This window comes from Heterodontus francisci, chromosome 6, assembly GCF_036365525.1.
Source record: "Heterodontus francisci isolate sHetFra1 chromosome 6, sHetFra1.hap1, whole genome shotgun sequence".
Classification (NCBI taxonomy): domain Eukaryota; kingdom Metazoa; phylum Chordata; class Chondrichthyes; order Heterodontiformes; family Heterodontidae; genus Heterodontus; species Heterodontus francisci.
The window spans coordinates 11,525,690-11,548,825 of record NC_090376.1 but is presented as its reverse complement, the minus strand read 5'-3'; the positions used below and the strand labels follow the sequence as shown (position 1 = coordinate 11,548,825).

The 23,136-nt window shown below is 43.4% G+C and overlaps 1 protein-coding gene across 4 annotated transcripts in view; it reads right to left on the bottom strand.

The window, feature by feature from the left end:
- Positions 1 to 23,136, bottom strand: part of myo7aa (myosin VIIAa) — a 127,690-nt gene that overhangs the window by 18,527 nt on the left and 86,027 nt on the right. For 2 of the 4 annotated variants that reach the window (XR_010975184.1, XM_068033109.1), the window contains exons 35-43: positions 21,407 to 21,597; positions 19,475 to 19,660; positions 17,234 to 17,358; positions 16,941 to 17,098; positions 13,533 to 13,686; positions 9,879 to 10,034; positions 7,707 to 7,812; positions 6,316 to 6,429; positions 843 to 930 (exon numbers count right to left, since the gene is read on the bottom strand). Coding sequence is in view for 3 of the 4 variants with exons in the window: in XM_068033109.1 (XP_067889210.1) it covers positions 843 to 930; positions 6,316 to 6,429; positions 7,707 to 7,812; positions 9,879 to 10,034; positions 13,533 to 13,686; positions 16,941 to 17,098; positions 17,234 to 17,358; positions 19,475 to 19,660; positions 21,407 to 21,597 (1,278 nt within the window). In the remaining variant the exon portion in view is untranslated. The other 2 variants (XM_068033110.1, XM_068033112.1) reach the window with 2 other exon arrangements.

Sequence of the window (23,136 nt, the reverse complement as noted above, 5' to 3'; positions counted from 1 at the left end):
TGATTTATCAGATATCTGTATCTCCTCACACAACAGATTTCAATTTAACAGCGTCAGCTGTGGCTCAGTTGATAGCACCTTCACCTCAGAGTCAGAAAGATTGTGGTTTTAAGTCTCACTCCAGAGACTTGAGTGCATAAACTAGGCTGACACTCCCAGTGCATTACTGTGGGCATGCTGCACAGTTGGAGGTGCTGTCTTTCAGATGAGTCGTTAAACTGAGGTCTCATCTGCCCCCTCAACTGGGCATAAAAAGAGTCCCATTGCACTATTTTGAAGAGGAGCAAGGAGGTTCTGGTCAATAATTATCCCTCAACCCCAAAAACAAAATTGGTCATTATCTGATTGCTATTTTTGGGATCTTGCTATGCACAAATTTCCTACATTACAGCAGTGACTACACTTCAAAAGCAATGCACTTTGGGACGTCTGGGAGTTGAGGGGCGGGGCAGTGGGTCAACCAAGTTTGCTTGCTTTCTTTGACATTTGCAGTGCTGTGCTATTAGTCCATGGCCCAATTTGCCAAGTACATTCGACTAGCATGGAGCCTCATCCGCAAATTGGGAAATCAGAGAGAAGTCCCACTCAGTGTTTTTCCATCCATTGATTTCAATAGCCAGATAATTGTAAGCACCCTAATCTGCATGGCCAGCAAACAAACCACCTTCCCCCACTCCCCCAGCGTGCCTGACCTCCCACGCCTTCAATAATCAATTTGCATCAAGAAAAACAGCCCTCAAATCTCCACATTAAAATAAGATGAAGAAATGCACATGGCCAGGACAGGTTTTACAAACTAAAACCATACACGTTAAATAACCAAACTCTGTTTAGTTCTTTACCATCTTTCACTGGCCGAGCTTTCTTGATCCAGTCAGTGAGATGCCGCACAAAATCAAAGAAGAAGTCTCCTTCTGGAACACTGATCACCTGACAACCAACAAGATCGTCATTAGTAGCCATTTGCTCACACACAGCTAGACCACTTGAATACAAGCCTCACATTTCACGGAGCAATAGAATCAGGGACCCAACAGAGGGGGTTCGTTCTGGAGACATAGCCAAGATCATGATGGGGGTGAGGGATGTGGTTCAAAATCTTTTTTTTTTTTTTACACCAACACGGCAGTTGGCTGCCACCATTTTAGGTTCAAAGTGCCCAAGACAGGTAGAAATTCTGGGGCGGTTTTCCCGAGCTCATGTTGTAACTTTAGCACAAGATTGGCAGACAACCAATGTTCCCTCTAAGCTGCACAGCAATCTGGGACTTCCCGCACAAGTCAGCCCCTTTAAGTTATCACGCATGTGCTGCCGCACAATTTAAAGGGGCCACGCACTTAAGCAAATCATCTGCGCATTCCACCCCGCAAAAAAAGGGTAGAATAACCCTGGAAAAAAATGTTGCTTTCCTCATTCTCCCTTGACTTATTACAATCTCCTGCTGATGCTACGTCAGAGATACAAAAAAAACAAAAATTGGGAGGACTCCGTGAATTTGCGACCTCCGGAATTTTTGTCTAGGATAAGAGAAGTTAGGAAGCACATCTTCACAAAGAGTGGTTGAAGTATGGAACTCGCTCCCACAAAAAAAAACAGTAGATTAATTAATAATTTCAAAGGCCAAGAGAGTGAAGTAACTCAGAGTAGCAGGACAGGGGTAAAGGAGTTTCTCACCATCCTCAAAGTAGTTGTTGTGGAGAAAATGATAGTAAACGCAGCTAAGTGCTTACCCAGTGACCAAGCCCCTGAACTACCAGAAATGGCCTTTTATAAATTAGAATTTTAAATCAGAGAGCCATAGATTTTTGCTAGACAAAGGGCACAAAAGGATATGGAGTCAAGGCAAGTGGATGGAGTTAAGATACAGATCTACCAGGCTCAGTAGGGGAGGCTGAATGACCTACTCCTATTCATATGTTACTGCTACTTTGCAGATTTCCATAACCTGTTCTGGGTTCCCGGAGTATAGCACATGGCCTCACAGTCAGAGAGCTTGGCACCAGGTACAGATGGGCTATCTTATACTACAGAGCTGCAACATAGGACCAGGAGTAAGCCATTCAGCCCACCAGACCTGCTCAGTCATTCAATACGATCATGGCTGATCATCCACTTCAATGCCTTTTTCCCCCCACACTATCCCCATATCTCCTAATTGCTTGATATACCTGCATGTTAGCTCTCAGTCACTTATTGACGAGGACACCCAGGTCCCTTTGTACATCTACACTTTCTAATCTCTTCCCATTTAAGAAATACTCTGCACGTGTATTCCTTATGCCAAAGTGGATAACCTCACATTTTTCCATATTATATTCCATCTGCCATATTCTTGCCCACTCACTAAGTCTGTCCAAATCCCCTTGAAGCAGCTTTGTATCTTCCCCAAAACACACATTCCCACCTAGTTTTGTGTCATTCGTGAACTTGGAAATATTACATTTGGTCTCCACATCCAGATCATTGATATATATTGTGAACAGATGGGGCCCAAATACTGATCCCTTGCGGTACCCCACTAGTCACAGCCTGCTAACGCAAGAATGACCTGTTTATTTCTACTGTTTTCTGCCTGTTAACCAATCCTTAATCCATGCCAGTATATTGCCTCCCATCTCATGTGTTTTAATTTTGCTAATCCAATCTCCTGTGGGGGACTTTATCAAAAGCCTTCTGAAAATCCAAGTATACCATGTCCACCAACTTCCCTTTATCAATTCTATTAGCAACATCCTCAAATAACTCCAACAGGATCATCCAACATGATTTTCCATTCATAAATCCTTGATTATGTCCAATCAGATTATCATCTAAGTGTCCATTCATTACAACCTTCAGAATAGATTCTAACATTTTCCCTACTACTGATGCAAGGCCAACAGGTCTGTAGTTCTCTATTTTCTCTCTCCCTCCCTTCTTAAATAGTGGGGTGACATTTGCAACCTTCTAATCTGCAGGAACCGCTCCAGAATCTGTAGAATTTTGGATGATCATCAATGCATCCACTATCTCTATCAACACTCTGGAATGTAGAATATCAGATCCTGGGGACTTGGCATTTAGCCCCACCAATTTCTCCAATACAACCTTCTTACTACTACTACTTTCCTTCAATTCCTCATTCTACCTAATCCCTTGGATCTCTAATTCTGGAAGATTTCTTGTATCTTCCTCAGTGAAGACAGACACAAAGTAACCACATTTTTCTTAGCCAAATGTTTCCTTTTACGTACCTATAGAAGCTTTTACATTCCATTTTTGTGTTTTTTTGCTAGCTTTCATTCACATTCTATTCTCCCTTTCTTTATCAGTTTTTGTCCTCCTTTGCTGTATTCTAAAATCCTCCCAATCTTCAGGTTTGCTACCATTTCTGGCAACTTTATAGGCCTATTCTTTTAATCTTGTACAATCCTTAACTTCCTTTGTTAGCCACAGTTGACTGACTTTACACCTTCTTTGCACCTTGAAGTAATGTATAGTTGCAGTAGACTATGTATAATTCTTTAAAGACTATCCATTGCCTATGTACTGTCATACCTTTTAATGTATTTTCCCAATCCACCTCAGCCAATTTGCTCCTCATACCTTCATAATTTCCTTTGTTTAATTTTAACACCCTGGCTTCGGATTGAACTACCTCAATTTCAAACATAATGTAAAATTCTATCATATTATGGTCACTCATCCCTAAAAGGTTCTTTTACAACAAGATTATTAATTAGCCCTTTCTCATTACATAATACTCGATCTAAAATAGCCTGTTCTCTAGTCGGTTTCTCAACATACTGCTCTAGAGAACACACTCCAGAAACTCATCCTCCACAGCATTTTTGCTCATTAGGTTTACCCAGTCTATAAACAGATTGAAGTCACCTGTGATTACTGTATTACCCATTGCTACATGCTTCTCTAATCTCCTGATTAATACCATGCCCCACACTAGCACTACTGTTTGGTGGCCTATAAAACAACTTCTACCCTTGCTGTTTAACTCCACCCAAACAGATTCCACATTTTCTTCTTCCGATCAGAGATCATCCCTTACTAATGTACTGATCCCATCCCTTGTTATCAGTGCAACACCACCTTCTTTTCCTTTTTGCCGGTCCTTCCTAAATGTTGAATATCCAGGTCCCAATCTTGGTCACCCTGTAGCCATGTTTCCGTAATAGCAATTAGAACTACCTTGTTGTGAATGCTGCGTGCATTCAGGTAGAGTGCCCTTAACCTGGTCTTCTTGACATTATTCTGCATTCTAAGCCTAGTTGATGCTTGCCTTTGTTTCACCTGCCTTCTAATGTCACTTTCTACTTTCTGTTACCCTCTTTACTTCCTTCCAATTTGAGCTACCCCTCAGGTTTCCATTCCCCTGACGAGTTAGCTTAAACCCTCAACAGCACTAGCAAATCTCCCTGCGAGGACATTAGTCCCGGTCCTGTTAAGGTGTAGCCCATCCATCTTGTACAGGTCCCACCTGCCCCAATGCCTCAGAAATCTGATGCCCTTCCTCCTACACCAACTCTCCAGCCACGTGTTCAACCGATCAATCCTCCTATTCCTATGCTCACTAGCACACGGCACTGGGAGTAATCCTGAGATTACTGCTCTTGCAGTCCTGCTTTTCAATTTCCTTCCTAACTCCTTAAAATCTGCTTTCGGGACCTCATCCCTCTCCTTACCCATGTCATTGGTACCAATGAGGACCACCAACTCTGGCTGTTCACCCTCCCCCAGAAGGATGCCCTGCAGCTGCTCCATGACATCCTTGACCCTGGCACCAGGGAGGCAACACACCATCCTAGAATGACATTTACTGCCACAGAAATGCCTCTCTGATCACCTGACTATTGAATCCCCATCACTGTTGCTCTTCCACTCTCTTCCTCCCCTCCTGTGCAGCTGAGCCACCCATGGTGGCAGGGACTTTACTCTGGCTGCACACCCGGAGAAGCCAATCGCCCTCACCAGTATCCAGAATAGAAAACCGATTAGCAAGATAGACTCGGGGGACTACTGCACTGCCTGCCTGGTTCTCTTAGACTGCCTGGTGGTCACCCATTCCCTCTCTGCCTGCATGCTCCTAATTTGCCTCCATAAACATGCTATCCATGTAGTCCTCCGCTTTGCGGATGCACAACAGTGACTCCAGCTGCTGCTCGAGTTCCGAAACCCGGAGCTCAAACTTCTGCAGCCGATGACACTTCCTGCAGATGTGTTCGTCTAGGACACATGATGTGTCCATAATTTCCCACCTACCGCAGGATGTACATTCCACTTGGCTGAGCTGACCTGCCACACCTTAACTTTAAAAACTATTACAATTCGAATAAGTAGAATAACTTGCCAGTTACTCACCAATCAGCTTCTTCCCCTGTACCGAGTCAAGAGCCAGCTATCTGGAGGCTGAAAAAAGGTAGAAGAAAGGAGCACCTCCCTCACCAAACTCTCACTTTATACCCTGTGCACTCAAAGCAGCTCTCAGATGAAGCAGCACCGAGGAAGCCCCGCTTTTATGCTTTCTGAAAAACAACTGATTCAAGCTTCTGAAAAGCGGTTTAAGTCAGGTACCTAAATAACTAACTGCAGCTACTCCCAAAGAGCTTGTATACCCATTTTAAGGCTGGAATAAAACTTAACTTAATTTAAAAATTACTTTGAAAGTTAAGAGAAGTTAACTGCTAAATTGAAGAAAAAAAACTAGACTTCAGATAGAAATTAACCCTTAAAAACTCCTCACCAGCTCTCTGCACCAAACAAAAAGCCAAGAAATAAAAAAGTCAAAGTACAAGCATTTTGATCATAAATACCATGGAACATTGTTTCTGTGGATCAATTGCACAAAATTTTAGATTAATGTGGATGAGCAGGTATGGTCTGACATTAACACCTGGCTATTTCCAGCATGGACTCGATGGGCTGAATGGCCTCCTTCTGTGCTATAATGGCTTCCCTCTGGCTTCAAGTTAAAGGTCCTAAAGCTTCTCTCTTCAACCATGCCTTTGTCCCCACCTCAGATCATTCCCATCTCCTCCTTATCATTATTGACTTGTCCTCTTTTTAAAGCATAATGTTCTACTAATTGAAGATTCCCAACATAAATAGAAAGTTCTGTTTTGACCGCTACTTTAGACCAGTCGGCAGGTCTCTCACAATCTGTAGTCCTTCCTAACATGGTGTTCTCTAGTCCTGATGAAGGATCCCTAACCCAATGCAAGATGTCCACATCTCCAGACGTCCACAAGCCTACTTCAAATTCCCAGTGCCGTCTTTTTTTTTTTAAATTGCTCACTCACCATTGTCTCAGAAGCTCGTTACCTTGTCAGAGATCTTGACAAATAAGCTGAACCCGGCGGGAGATTTCAGCAGCAGCCTGGCCGAGATATTCTGGCAGAAATCTTTAGCCTTGGTGCTCGACTCCACTTCAAAGGCCTGCAGAATGTAACAATCATACTTAATGCCCTGATTTGCGAGTTTTTAAAAAAACATTCTTCACAACAATGCAATATTTACTCTTGCCTCAAATTAACACTTGAGAGATCGGTGAACTGCTTTGATCTCCATATTATAAAAACAGATATACAGGCACTGGAGAAGTGGAACAAAAATTCACAAGGATGATATTAGAAGCGAGAGGTTAAACCCATCAGGAAAAGGTCTACAGGCTGGGGCTCTTTTCTCTAGAAAAGGGAAGACTGAAGGGTGACCTGACAGAGTTCATTGATAAGCTAAATGTAGAGATGTTTCCACTTGTGAAGGAGATTAAATCGAGGGGTCATAAATAGGATGGTCACCAATAAACCAAATAAGTAATTCAGGAGAAATTTCTTGATCTAAAATGTGGAACTTGTTACCACGTGGAATAGTTGAGGCAAATAGCACAGATGTATTTAAGGGAAGCTAGATAACATGGGGGAGAAAGGAATAAAAGGATTTGCTTTTAGGGTTAGATAAAGAGGGATGGAAAGAAACTCATGGAGAATAAACACTGACCATTGAGCTGAATGGTCTGTTTCTGTACTCCAATGCTATGTAATTTTATGTAACTATTTGTGGGGCGCATCTTAAAGAGAATGAGCAATGTCCAGCCTCCGCCTGCTCGGTATTTCTCCAGGTCCAATCTGTGATTCATTCTTGGGTATATATGGACAGATATGTTGAATGAATCCCCAATATCCATGGACTATAAATGGGACCTAGGATTCAGTGAAGGACTCCTGTCAATCCTTGCCTTCACCATTCTATGCATTGGTTTAATGCATCACATCAATATGTTGGACACGTTAGAGTGCTAAAGGTTAATAATCCAACTAACATAACATAGATCAACAAGCTTTCTAAACTAAACAGGGTAACAGCGGGGTGCCACTGAGAAGGATGGATGGAATATTTACTCCAAATGTCTGATTAATACCCACAAAGAATACCTGGGGGAAGAAGGGGGAGAAAGAAGGAGAGAGAGAGCGCGAGCGAGAGAGAGAGAGAGCAATGCCTATACTGAAGGTGAATAAAGCCTGTTCCGTATACTCCACCATTGTGTGTCTCCCACTTACTCAATGTAAGTCATTGGTGAACCAGAGAAGGGGTTTGACTAACAGCTGATTCAACACAGTACTTTGCCTTAAAGTCTACACTGATATTACACTCTTGTATGCTATTTAATAAAATACGTTTCTGTTGGTACACAGGGTATACCATCTTTCACTTACCTCGTCGGTATCATCAGGGAAGTAGACTTTGTGGAATATCTGAGTGGTTTTGTGCTGAATAGCCTCCACTTCTACGAGGTGAGGTGGATACTTTCTGGAGCCGTTCCTACACACGGCCAACATAAGGAGAGATGTAGCAACTCTTTAAATCTCATTTATAAAGAAGCATCTAACATTTCTATAGCATCTCTCACGACGAGAGGATGTGTGAAGCACTTTACAGCCAATGAAGTACTTTTGAATTGTAGGCACTACTGTAATGTATCAAAGCACAGCAGCCAATTTGTGCACAGCAAGATTGCACAAACAGCAATGAAATAAATGGACAAATCATCCCTTTTTAAATCGGTGTTAATTACGGTAAACCGCTGTTATTCTTTGAAATAGCACGTGGGAACCTATACATCCATCTGATTTCACAAGAGTTATACAAGGTTGTGCTCATTAAGCCAGAACCTCTTTGGATTGTGATTAGGCATCCGATCAGTCTGAATCTTGGGTTCTCAGAGTTTGGGTAAGTGGGGGGTGAGGGGTGCGGGGATGTGGGTGGAGAGCGTCCCCATCACGGATCCCAAGATTACGAGGTATTTGAATTTCTTTGTTGACTTTTATGATGGTATTGCCTTATTGTACAACCCAACACCACATTAGACAATTGTTTTCTTTGGGTCACACTTTTTTTTTTAAAAGTTAGGACACGGACTCCGCATGGAGCATTATTATTTAAATTGGAGGACTAGGATGCCAAGGGAAGGGAAGGCACAGCGGCGCAGTGGTTAGCACCGCAGCCTCACAGCTCCAGCAACCCGGGTTCAGTTCTGGGTACTGCCTGTGTGGAGTTTGCAAGTTCTCCCTGTGACCGCATGGGTTTCCGCCGGGTGCTCTGATTTCCTCCCACAGCCAAAGACTTGTGGGTTGGTAGGTAAATTGGCCATTGTAAATTGCCCCTAGTGTAGATAGTTGGTAGGAGAATAGTGGGGATGTAGTAGGGAATATGGGATCAATATAGGATTAGTATAAATGGGTGGTTGTTGGTTGGCACAGACTGGGTGGGCTGAAGGGTCTGTTTCAGTGCTGCATCTCTAAAGAAAAAGTATGGAAACTAGAAAAATGAAAGAGGATAATTGCACACTAAACGTGAGGGCCACAGACCCTTGAACACTAGATTAACCGTGAGGTAGGTGCATGCGTGCGCCTGGTTTTGCTCCCAGTGAAATAGAACACTTTCCACTTCAAGCACTCCAGATTAGTTTATATTACAGACAAAGTGTTCCCTATTCTGCCCCAAGCCTTCTGTAGCAAGGTGAGCATTCCCTTTAGCTACACCAGACAACCTGTGAGCAAGGCTGTGATTACAACAACTTGTATTTATATAGCACCTTTAAACATAATAAAATGCCCCAAGGCCATTCACAGGAGCATTATAAAACAAAATGGGACACCATTTAGATTAGGTCAGATGACCAAAAGCTTGGCCAAAGAGGTAGGTTTTAAGGTGTGTCTTAAAGGAGGAAAGCGAGGTGGAGAGGCAGAGAGGTGTAGGGAGGGAATTCCAGAGCTTGGGGGCCTAGGCAACTGAAGGTACAGCCACCAATGGTGGAACGATTACAATCGGGGATGCTCAAGAGGCCAGAATTAGAGGAGCACAGATATCATGGAGGGTTGTGCGGTTGGTGGAGATTAGAGATAGGGAGGGGTGCGGCCATGGAGGGATTTGATAACAAGGATGACAATTTTAAAATCAAGCCCTTGTTTGACTAAAAGCCAATGTAGGTCAGCGAGCACAGGGGTGATAGGTGAACGGGACTTGGTGAGAGTTAAGACACGGGCAACAGAGTTTTTGATGCCCTCAAGTTTATGAAGAGTAGAAAGTGGGAGACCAGCCAGGAGTGCATTGGAATAGGCAAGTCTAGAGGTAACGAAGGCATGACTGAGGGTTTCAGCAGCAGATCAGCTGAGACAGGGGCGAAGTCGGGCATGTGCGAAGTAATTTCAGCCTTGAGGCAGGAGCTTCAACTGTTACTAGAAGAAACTTTTACTGATAGTGGATGGGAAGGTGGAGCAGAGAGAGGGGAAGAGAAGAGGGAAGGTGAAAGGATGAAAGGACATTCTTTTGTCATTTCGTTGGGTAAACTGAGATTCTGGGTTTGCAATGTGAGGGGTTATTCTTACCGGAGTGCTTTCTGCAGTCGATGCATGCAGTCTGGAGCAAGCACGTGGCTTTTCCTCGACTGTAGGAATCTCTGGACATGAGGCAAGAGGACGTTGCTGGGGGGAAAGAGGCCTGTACACAGCCAGAGCAGCTCCCAGCCTTTCTCCTCACTATACCTAATGGAAAACACAGCAGACCAATCGGTAAGTCACAAGCAACAGGTACAAATGGGCCAGCCAGCATTGACTTGGGAAGGGGACGGACGAGAGTCAGGCCATGCCAGGCAGCAGCTGATCAGAAAACATTTACCAAACAGCCACGTCAGCCATCCAATGCAACCATGCCCCTTCAAGAGTGGAGATGGAAATCAATGCAATCGAAGGTTGGAGGAAACTCCTTCTGCAGTCCAGAGATAAAAAGGGATAATTTTAACCCCAAAGTTTGGGAATTTGAAGACGTTTCAAACCTGAACTCAACCCCCTTTACCCTCGCTCACTTCTGGTTTTTAATATGAGCAGGGCATGGCCAACCAACAGTCTCACAGCAGGAGGGCCCCTCATTTAAATATTTTATCTCTGTTTCAGGTGTAACACGAACTGACCGAACTTTCCTTGCCTTGGGAGACTGGCCAGCTGAATGGAGGCGAGGTCTGCTGGACAGAACAGGTAAACACCTTTCCAGCTTTGCTGTGGGCCATGGGGGAGGGGAAGACGGTGGTGCAGTGGTAATGTCACTGGACTAGCAATCTAAAGGCCCAGGCTAATGCCCCAGGGACACTAGTTCAAATCCCACCACGGTAGCTGGTGGAATTTAAATTCAATTCAAGAATAGGAATTTAAATTCGATTAATTAAAAAAAAAAATCGGGAATTGAAAGCTAGTTTCAGTTTCATGGCACCATTACTATCATTGATGGTCATTGACCCATCTGGTTCACTCATGTCCTTTAGGGAAGTAAATCTGTCGTCCTTACCTGGTCTGGCCTACATGTGACTCCAGACCCACAGCAATGTGATTGACTCTTAACTACCCTCGAAATGGCCTAGGTAGCCACTCTGTTCAAGGGCAATTATGGAACAACAACAAATGCTGGCCTTGCCAGTGACACCCACATCCCACGAAGGAATAAAATAAAAAGGAGCAGGAGTTGCCGCAGCTGTTCCCACGTCCCCCTGACCCCCCCAAACTACACTGAAGCTCCCCGGCAATCAGACACCTACCAACCCTAAATTTTGACTGCTGACCTTCGACTCCAGCCCCTCTGCTTTCTTGGACCCCTGACCCATAATCTCTTCAGATCCCACACCACACCTACGATCTCTCCCCCTTCCTTCTATCCGCTAGGCCGGGTTCCACAAGCCTCCTAGACCAACATCCAGCCCATCAATCTCTCAATCTGGCTGGCTGGCTGGGGTCAGGAAATAGAGTCTAAAAATAGTAATCAGATCCTACCTTTAAATTCAGCAGGGCTGGGAGAGAAACCCATTCTTCTGGAATTCCTGACTGCTAAATTTCTCCACCCCTCCAATACTGATGCCAAAGTGCTCACCTCAGATTTTCCCAGTGTCAATCTTCACTGTCTGCCCAGATAGGTTTCACTCAGGGTGCAAGCTGGGCAGCTAGCATTGGTTGGAGTATTCAAACTGGGTTGGAGAGAGAAAGCTACTTACATATGAACATACGAATTAGAAGCAGAAGTAGACCATTCGGCCCCTCTAGCCTGCTCCGCCATTCAATAAGATCATGGCTAACCTATTTGTGTCTTGAATTCCACACTCCCATCTACCTCCGATAACCTTTCATTCCCGAGACGTTTATGTGCATCACTGGTTTCCCAATGACAGTTGAGAATTTTCATTTAAACAGAACGCCTGAAAATGGACTTGAACCCTGGACACTCAGATTAAAAGTCTGATGCTTTACCAAATGAGCTATCCAGGCTCTTCTATTCCCACCCCATCCGCATTGGAAATATGGATGTTCTCCTAGCCAGTCTTAAGACTTTCCCATCTCTCGCGACCTTCACATGCAAATCACTTCCTGGAATTGCCCTCTTCCATTTATTTTCTCTCCGATCCCTGACCTTTCTTTGAAGCTGTGCGGCCGTTATACTCCTACATCAAACTCGTAGCCAGCATGAACGCTGGCCCTTAGTTACACAGTGAGCCGAGATGTCTCACTGACCAACTCACAGCCGCATCACAAAACTCTACCAACATTTCAATCTTGGCAGAGGGAGGTGTTGGAATAGCAGTTTAACACCCATATTGCATAGTCAGGAAGATGGAGTAGACCAAAGCACCTATAAAGATGTTCTCTACCCTTGACCAGGGATGTTGCATAAAACCCAACAGAAAGAGGGACTCTTACCCACCGATGCAGTAAGTACAACAATCCAACTGCAAATATGTTACCTTCATTTGATCAATGTATTTCACTTCAATTTACAAAAATATGCACAAATCCAGCATTTTTGAAATGCAAGAAAATTAGGAATAGGGGTAGACTGTTCAGTTGCTCAGGCCTGCTTGCCATTCAGCTAACTGCACAGTCCCTGTTTCAATAGAGCATTGACAAATTATGACTAAAGCTTCTAAAATTCCCCTTATCTATTTCTTTTAGTACCCTGGGGTGGAAACCATCAGGTCCTGGAGATTAATCAATCTCAAGTCCTGTTATTTCCTCCATACCATTTTGTTACTTATATTGAATCGTCCCCTTGATTTATTTTCAGTTTCCCTTCTATTACTGCTAGTTTATCCTCGTCCTCTATTATGAAAACAAATATTAAACGACTCACTTAATTACATAGAATTACATGGAACATACAGCAGAATAAATCTGGCATTTCCTTATTGTCTACGATAGTATCGCCTGAAATAAAAGCAAAACACTGCAGATATAGGAAATCTGAAATAAAAACAAAGTGCTGGAAATACTCAGCAGGTCAGGCAGCATCTGTGGAGAGAGAGCAGAGTTAACGTTTCAGGTATGACTTTTCATCAGAACCATCTGCTGTTTGCGACGGGCAAGGTACAGATCATACCCAACAAGCCAGTGCTCGCAAAACTCAAAACAGTGTCCAACATTAGATGTGATTCCGTGATTGGCCAACATTTGCTTAATAATCCTCAGCGTGCTAAGCATTATGCTGACAACCAATTTAAGATTGTCAGTCAGGTTCGCAGTGTGGCGCATTTACGCGTACTGGAAGCTACATATATTAATACACAGGGCCCTGTTCTTTGCAGACAGAAAGAATATGTATCAACATTGCGCCTGTTTCAGCTGAACAAAATAAGTGACAGCCATTCGCTGGTTCATTCCTCAGGGCAATGCCTTGACCAATTGGCGTCAAGCTGCCTGGTTTAAATTTCAAACAAAGCTTGGCAGTTAACTGTCAATCACTATAAACTGGTGCATTCGCCATGGCAACGCCTCCATCAAAGTTGACTTGCCAACCAATCAGCACACTCTTCTCATACACTGTTGTTTTCCCTTACATTGGTATTCTTGCGGGTTGTCCTGATGAGTGCAAGATGAAATGCTTCAACATAATGTCTCTATTTTCTTAATTATATCTTTATGAAAACTTTTACTATTAGTCCTCATATTACTTACAACTCCAGAGTTCTTTCTTTAACCAAAAACAGCCAATTTAGTGATCGGACTTACTTCACATGGTTGTCGGTGAGCTGTTTCAGGACCTGGCAATAAATCTCATCCTTCATCAGCTCTCCCTTCAAGGCACCTTCGAATATCTGGTCAGTCAGTTCATTCACTGAGCGCATTCTCTTGGAGGGGTAGTCGCCCATGTACTTCATGACAGGTGCTGGCTAGAAGTCAAGGCAGAACTTGCATTTATATGGCACCGATCACAACCTCAGGATGTCCCAAAATGCTTTACAGCCAATGAAGTACTTTTTGCAGTGTAATCACTTGTAATGTAGGAATCACAGCAGCTAGCTTGCGCACAGCAAACTCCCACAAACAGCATGTGATAATGACCAGATAATCTGTTTTTAGTGATATTGCTTGAGGGATAAATATTGGCCAGGACACTGGGGATAACTAAAATAAAAGCAAAATACTGCAGATGCTGGAAATCTGAAATAAAGGGTTAACTCCCCTGTCGTTCTTCGAAATAACGTCACAGGATCTTTCTCATCCATCTGAGGGGCAGAGAGAGACATGGTTTAACATTGCATCTGAAAGACAACACCTCAGACAGTACAACACTCCCTCTGTACTGTGCTAGGAGTGCCAGCCAAAGATTACTTGCTCAAATTACTGATGTGGCACTTGAATTCACAACCTTCTGACTCAGTCAGAACTGCTACCAACTGAGCACTGAGCTACTGCAAACACCAAGCATTATTGTGGAATTTACCAAGAAGCAGAAAACTGGACTTTGCTCGTTAAGTAAATTAATTGGATGAATAAACACTGTTTTTTCCATGAATGTGCATGTTTCTAGCACATCACTTCCTCAGATGTCACAAATTGTTTCATGAGCATTGATTTCCTTTTAACGTGAGATCCATTATTACGTTGGCATTGTCAATAGTGAAGATGAACATCATAGTAACAGGTAACAGGCCCCTTGAGCCTGTTCTGTTATTCCATTAGATAATGCCTGATCTGCAGCTCAACTCTCTAACCATGTTAGCTCCATATCCCTTAATAAAAATCTCAGTCTCGAGAACTCCAATTGTCCCAGCATCCACAACCTTTTGGGGAGAGAATCCCAGATTTCTACTGCCGTGTGACTAGGTGATTCCTGACTTCCTTTTAAATGAGCTGAATCTAATTTTCAGATTGCATCCTTCTCTCTATTCCCCCACCAGAAGAAACAGCTTCCCTGTATCTATACTCTATTGAAACGTTTTAACATTTTAAACACCTTGATTAGATCATCCCTCAAAACTTCTATACTCAAGGGAATATAAGCCAATTTTACGCAATCTGACCTCACAACTTAATCCACTGACCCCTGGTATCAAAGCCCAATATGTCTTTCCCGAGTGTGATGCCTAAAACTGAACACAGTACTCTAGATGCAATCTGAGATATAAATACGTTGTCACCTCTGGTTTTGGACCAGTTTAAAATACATGCCCAATGCCAAAAGATTTGAAATTCCTCTAAACTGTTCATTTAACTGTTAGACTCTGAATATGACTTTGCTTGGGGCATAAATGTAATGGCTAGGAGCGACTCTGGGCACAAGTGTGAATCAGGTTGCAGTGTGATGCCAATACCATCTGTCTATCCGCCAAGGCAAAATAGGCTGTCGAGAGACTGAGTGGGGGTGATGGGGAGAGAGCTTGCATTTATATAGTGACTGTATCCTTAGGACATCCCAAAGCACCCAACACCCAATGAATCAATTTTGAAGTGTACATGCATTCTTTTGTATGAAAACGCTGCAGCTAATTTGTGCAAATGAGGTGGGTGACTAGTTAATCATTTTCCTTTGGTGATGTTGATCAAGAGGAGGATGTTGGCCAGGACACTGGGAGAACTCCCCTGATCATCTTCATATAGAGCCATGGAGGGTTTAAAAAAAAAAAAAATTCTTTCATGGGATGTGGTCATCGCTGGCAAGACCAGCATTTATTGCCCAACCCTCTACAGCTGAGTGGCTTGATGGGCCATTTGAGAGCAGTTAAGAGTCAAGCACGTTGCTGTGGGTCTGGAGTTACGTATAGGCCAGACCAGGTGAGGATGGTGGATTCCCTTTCCTAAAAAGACATTAGTGAACCAGATGGTATTATCAGTAATGGTGACCATGAAACTTGTACTTATGTAACTGAATTTAAATGTTCCAGCTGCCATGAGATTTGAACATAATCTTATGTCCATCACGTTTCACCTGAAAGATGTTACCTCCGAGACTGCGGCAATCCCTCAGCACTGAAATACCAGCCCAACTCTACACTCCAGCATGAATAGGCATTTGGGTGAGGCACTGGACACTCACCATCCAGACCCATGTATTAAGGAGGGACATCAGGACAAAGTATTGGCGGGTGATTAGGGCCTGTGGAACCATAGTTCAACAGGAAGGGGTAGCAGAGAAAAGAAGAACAAAGAATCCACCAGTCAGTACTAACTTTCTAACTGTGAACTACCTCTAATCATAAAATCATACTTGTGCCAGCTCTTTGAAACAGCTTTCCGATTAGTCCTACTGCCCCCTGCTCTGGCCCTACAATTTTTCTCCTTTTCACATACATATCAAATTCCCTTTTGAAAGTTGCTACTGAATCTGCTGCTGCTATAACTTACAGGCAACGCATTCCAGAGGCATTGAAAATCTAGATAGAGTAGATAGAGAGAAACTGTTCCCATTGACACAAGACTTAGGAACCAAAGAACACCAATATCAAAAGGTGAATGGCAAAAGAACCAATGGTGACACGAGGAAAAACTTTAAAAAAAAATATTGTGCATGGTGGAGGCAGATTTGATTGGGCTTTCAAAAGGGAGTTGGATAAACTGAAGAGAAAAGATTTGCAGGGCTATGGAGAAAGGGCAGGGGAGTGGGACTAGGCGAGTTGCTCTTGCAGAGAGCTGGCACAGACTCAATGGGCCAAATGGCCACCTTCTGTAATTCTGTTCTGAGAACACAACTCCTCGCTGTGTTAAAAAAAAACATTTCTCATCACTTGCCTGGCTCTTTTGGCCAATTATCTTGAATCTGTGTCCTCTGGTTACCAACCCATCCAGCAGCAGAAACAAACAGTTTCTCCTTATTTACTGTATTAAAACCTCTCAGTTTTGAACACCTCTATTAAGTCTGCCTTTCAACTATTTCTGCTCCAAGGAGAACAATTCCAACATGACTGAGGTCCCTCAGCTCAAGTAATAGTCCGGTAAGTCGCCGTTGCGTCTGCACCAAGGCTTTGACATCCTTCCTGAAGCGTGGTGCCCAAAACTGGAAAAAGAAAATATGAACAAGCTCAGTTGAGCATCGACTTTACAAGTAAATGATAACTTTTTTGGTGCTAAGTTAGTATTTCTTAAGCTGATCAGTCTTCATTACTGAAATTCCATTCCTTATGAAACATTAGAGGATATCGATGAACACCAGACAGGATTCTTGAGACAGCTCCTCATTATTCAGCAACTTCTTCAGTAGCGGCTGTTTAATTGGCTCCCGTGTACAAGACCACATTTTGTCTTTCCCACGATTCTTAGTGATCATCACCCGGCTCAAGGTATGCTTTGGAGGTGGTCTAGAGTTTAAGAAAAATAGCAGGAAAAACTTTACAAAATAATTAGAACACTTATTTGGAAATGATGCCATTGAATAGTATCAACAACTTTCTCTCTTCCTCCAGACTTAGTGCATGTTACAGAAGGTGACCTACCTGAAGTAGTCATATGAGAATTCTTCCAGCGTGTAAGGTTTAACCTTCTCCTCCAGCTCCGATATGGACAATTGGGACGTCTTGATGGCTTCTTGCCTCTGGCCTGGCGTCATGGTAACCAAGCACTGGAAGACAAGTCGAGAAGAATCTATGTTAGGATTCTTCCCCTTGGAAGCAGAGAAGGTTTAGGGAAGATTTAGTAAACACAATTGCTACGACCAGGCGAGAAAGGTGTCTAGGGTTCCCTCTCAGCCTTCACCTGGTCTTACTGTAACTGGGTTTAATTTTAAACACACATTGTTTTAAGCACCCCCTTAGTGAATCCTTGTTCACCACTTGCCAATTATAAGGCAAAGAAACCAGCACAAACAGGTTTTCTTGGGTTTAAAGAAAAGTTGAAATTTATTAAACTTGAACTTAATCTCTAATTCGGTTGATGCCTACAGATAAATGACACGCCCACACTGGCAATCCACACATTCAAATAGAGACAGAAAGGAGAAGAAAAATAAAGTGGAAAAGTTTGAGGCAATATCTGAAGAGTTATTGTCGCAGTTCTTCGAGCTCACTATAGAGTCCTTGATTGTTGGTAGATCTTGCTTGTCTTTGGGGCCCAGTATTCTTCCTAAACTTTGTTCGCTGTAGGAGACTTTTCTCTCTTGGGGTTCATGTGTCTTCAGTGGATTCAGATGCTTGTGAGAAAGAGATGGGAGCAGATAGGAACGATCTTCAGTTCAGGAGCAAACAGACTTTCTGCCCAAATTGTTTGTACAAATTTTTAAAAAACTCAAGTTGCCCAGCAGGTTAGTCACGTGACTAGCTGGTTTGACCATGTCAGTTTGTGTATTCGGCCATCTTAGCAGCTCCCCCACCTTCAACGTCTGGCGGTCAAAAGCCCATTGTGAGTTGAATGGGCCAGGGAATGGTCCTTTGTCCTTCCCAAGCACTGTCTGTTAATATGCAAATGTCTTTCAAAAGCCAAGATCTGGCAATTTTTTTTTTTAATAAAGCAAGTCCTTTCTTCACTTCAACAGTTTGAAATTTAATGTCCATGTGGTGAAATTAATATGCCTCATGCTTGGCTGGTGGAGGCTTGCATGACAATGATGTTCACAATTTATGAAAGGTTTTGATAGAGTAAATAAGGAGATTCGATAACCAGAATGGAGAGGAAGAGAATGTTGTTTTTATGCAGTGAGTAATGATGATCTGGAACGCACTGCCTGAAAGGACAGTGGAAGCAGATTCAATAGTAACTTTCAAACGGGAATTGGATAAATACTTAAAAAGGAAACAAATTGCAATGTGGAAATAGCAGGAGGAGTGGGTCTAATTGGATAGATCTTTCAGAGCCAGCAGGGTCATGGTGGGCTGAATGGCCTCCTGCTGTAGTGTAAGATTCTATGATTCAGAACACTCGAGGCATAAGCATTAAACCAGACAAGTACGGTTGCAAGGTCCATCTCTGATTTGTACCCAATTTAGCTCATCTTAGCCAGGGTAGCAATGAAAAAGACTAATATTTGTAATGCACCTTACATAACAGGGTGCTCCAAAGAGTTTTACAGCCAAAAAAACACTTTTTAAAAAGTGTAGTCATTGGGGAAATGCAATTGGACTCCTTATTCTCATGAAGGGGTAGTGGCAATGGGAGGGAAGGAGCAGGAATAAAAAGGGTCACAGCTAGTTTTCCTATTCCCTGGAAAATGCAAATATGCAAAGATGTCAACTGTTGCAACTTAACATCTAAACTCACCTGTGGGGAAAGTGCAGTTGAGTGAAGTACTGGGAAGACAGATAGAAACAAAATAAAGCTTGCATTTCTATAGTATCTTTTTACATCATCGGGATGTGCAAAGGTTTCTTTTTTAAAAACAACTAATAGAGCACTTTTGAAGTGATATTTGGGTGAACATCGGCAGCTAATTTTCCACACAGCAAGATCCCACAAATAATAATGTCATGCAGGCACCCACCTGCCAAAAATGGAGCACAGATATTTTGCCACATGGACATTAAATTTTAAAATTGTTGCTGGGAAGAAAGGAAGGCCTATTACAAGGGGTTGCCAAGCCCCTGACTGGAAAGACATTTGCATAGTAACAGAGTGCTTGGAAAGGACAAAGGGGCCACTCCCTGTTCCAACTTAATCCACAATGGACTTTTGATTACCAGACATGGTCAGACCAGTTTAGTCACATGACTAACTGGCTGTTGGAGTTTTTTTGAATTTGAACTTACCACAGAGAATTTGAACTCAAAGCTCTTTCCTCCTGAACGGAGAACATTTCTCTCCTGTCTTTTCCCCATCTCTTTCTCACAGAACTGAAGTCCCATTGAAGACACACGAACCCCAAGAGAGAAACGTCTCCTACAGTGAACAAGGTTCAAGAAGAATACTGGGCCCCAACGAAAAGCAAGGATCACCTACAAAAGAACTACAGTGAGCTTGAAGCACAGGAACAAGAAATTCATCCGATATTGCCTCAAAACTCTCTACTTTATTTTTTCTTCCGCTCTTTTCTGTCTGTTTGCATGCCAGTGTGGGGCGCGGCATTTTCTGTAGGCGTTAACCAAATTAGAGTTTAAGTTTAAGATTTAATAAACTTCACTTTTCTTCTTTAAACCTGAGAAAACCTGGTTGTGCTCATTTCTTTGTCTTATAATTGGAAAGTGGTGAACAAGGATTCACAAAGGGGGAGCTCAAAACAGTGTGTTTAAAATTAAACCCTGTTACAATAAGACCAGGTGAAGGCTGAAAGGGATCCCAAAGACACCTTTCTCACCTGGTCGTAACAAACAAGTACATTTATGATCAAATGTGTGACCTCTACCACCTAGAAGAAAAAGGGCAGCTGGTGCACAGGACTACCCCCATCTCCAAGTCACATGCCATCCTAACTTAGAATTAGAACACTGTTTGGTAAAAATTGGAACACCCATCCTAACAGCACTGTGGATATATCTGCACACACTAATTCCAGTGGTTCAAGAAGTCAGCGCACCACCACCTTCTCGGAGGCAATTAGGATGGGCAATATGCACACTTCGCATGAACAAATTTTTAAAAAAAGGCAATTTAATGGTGGTGCCGATTACACATCCCAATGCTGTGGACACAAGATCATGTCTTTGACAACCTGGACCATGATCATTATAATAAAAGCAAACTACTGCAGATGCTGGAAATCGGAAATAGAGAGAGAAAGCACTGAAAATACTCAGCAGGTCTGGCAACATCTGTGGGGAGAGAAACAGAGTGAACATTTCTGCTCTGATGAAACATCACCGCCCTGAAAACGTTAACTGTTTCTCTCTCCACAGATGCTGCCAGACAACCCTAGACCCTCTCGGAGTATTTCCAGCACTTTCTGCTTTTATTTCATGATCAATAGGTTATTCACAGCCGACCCCAACCCTGTTCTCGCCCAATATCCATCCATAAAGAACTGCCTTTACCAGCAGTGATTGGGAGAGGGAATAATAGCTGATTTTCCTTTCCCTTGCTTGGAGGCCATGAAGCCATCCGCATACACCGCAACCCCCCCCACAGCAAATACTCCCCTTGGAACAGAGGGACCTGGGACCTATGAGTGCTGTACCACACCACACACATTAATTCAGTGAGCTCTTCTTGGTCTACATACTACAACTTGTAGCAGATTTACCCATTAAAATGATCCTATAAATAAATACACACACACAAATCCAAGTGTTAGCTCAGCTCATTCACACTCGAGTCAGAGATTACGCATTCAAGCCTCACTCCAGAACTTCCTACCCAATCTAGGCTCAAGCCTCAGGGCCGTGCTGCATTGTTGGCATCTATCATCTTTTCAGATGGTATCCCAACCTTGGCCATTTCAGCGGCTGTAACAGATTTCTTGGCATTATTCAAAGAGTAGCGAGGTCTCCCCAGTGTCCTGACCAACATTCCTCCCTCAATCAACACCACCAAACGATCATTCAACTCAATTGCTGTTTGTAGGACCTTGCCGTGTACAAATTGGTTGACACATTTAGCTACATAACAAGGACTGTACTTCAAAAGGAATGCATTTGACGTGAAGCACTTTGGTAAGTAGATAACGTTCTAGAAGGCTCTATATATAAATGCAAACCCATTCTTTTTTCTGTGTCAAAACCTAACACAAACACTGCAAAACAATTTACCACAATCTCAGCTGCTGGCTTCGTGACCGTAGGTAAGACGTAGACGCAGTCAGTTGGGAAGTCACCCTTTTGCTTGGTCCTTTCATTCATTCCATGACCCCAACCACAGTTCATCACCTGCTCCCCAGTGTCATGATCCAGAAGTATCAGATCTCCCTTCATGAAGCTGAGGAACGTCAAATCATCGCCAACTGCACAAAGAACACAGCCGTCAACATTTCAACCACCCCATGGAGATTAGAGGCATCAATTCCGAAAAGATAATGAATCAGGGAAATGACACCCAACAGGAAGGTTCTTGAGCAAAGTTACCAACCTCAACATTGGGAAAGTGTAGAGGTTGGAAGGCAATTGAAAATTTTGAAAGAGAGATCGATAGATTTTTTTTTTTTATTATTAGGCAAGGGATATAGAACCAAGATGGGTAAATGGAGTTAATCTGTAGAGCAGCCACAACCTAATTGATTGGTCAAACTGGCTTAAGGGCTCCACAAGCCACTATCGCACTTCTGGAGCCCAGTTTCAAAGAGTCATGAGATGAGACACGTTGGGAAGAATTTTGGAAGTCCGTCAGAGGCAGGGGCAGAGGCAGACAGGCCAGTTTACCTCAAACATTTTTAAAAGGAGGCTGAGTGGGGTAGTGGCAGGGGACAAGGCAGCTACCTGCCAGGAAGCAGTGGCTAGCCAATTGAAACCATGAAGGCCCTGATCTAGCGCCGACTGGCATTTTCTAATCGACATGCAGGGCCCCTGCACTGGCCAAAAGCTGGCCAGAGAGAAGGGGCGACAGGGGTCGGCAATGTGTCCATACACGGACACTAGTGTCTGTGGTAATTTTAAATGTCTTGCTCCAAGTCTCAAAACTCGTGCTTTAAAATAACCTAGCCACGAGTTTATTTTAAAACACAAGTTTAAAGGCTTGGAGCAAGACATTTATAATGATCAGGAGCGAAAGCAATTACGAAGGATCGGGGCATCGGGCTAATTCCGACAGCTCGCCAAAGTTTAACCGGCTCGCAGATCAAGAGCGCAAATGGTTTGCCTGCGTGCGGACCTTCGTCCAATCAGAGCTCGAGGGAGGCGGGACTCGCTGGGATGACTGGTGCCATCAATCTAGTGATCCCTGCCCGTGTCTGACCTGAGGAATCAGCCATGTAGTGTGTTGGTGCGAGTAGAACTGCAAGGATGGAACTGGAAAGGCAAGACGTCCTGGAGCCAGAGCAAGCTGTTTATTTTTGGCAGACAGTCCACATTCTCAGCTCTCCAAACTCCCTGGCTTCCCTCAGTGTGCGGGATGGGGCTAGCACTGAGCGGCTGTCTGCTTCTGCTCCTGGTGCATGGTGGGCATTGCGGGAGGGGCCAGAAAGGGGGGCACCAGACAGGGAGTGTTGAGACACAGAGGGGAGCACTGTGGGGGGGGGGGGGGGTGGAAGACAGGCAGAACAGAGGGGAAAGGGATGGACCAGAATAAAACAAAATCAAGCTCGTTGCTGACAGATGGACATCTGACCAAATGCTCTGCATTGCTCATCAAGTGTGCAGGTAGACAATGACTAAATTGTGCCAGCAGAAACAATGCCAGCCACTCACTAAATAGTAAGTAATGGTTTTAAATCAGACTGGTGTTTTGATGGCATTAGATTGGTGATACACTTTATATACAGATTAATTGCATCCATGTCTGTGGCTCAGTCAATAATTATGTCAAATATCTGTAGTGCAACATCTAG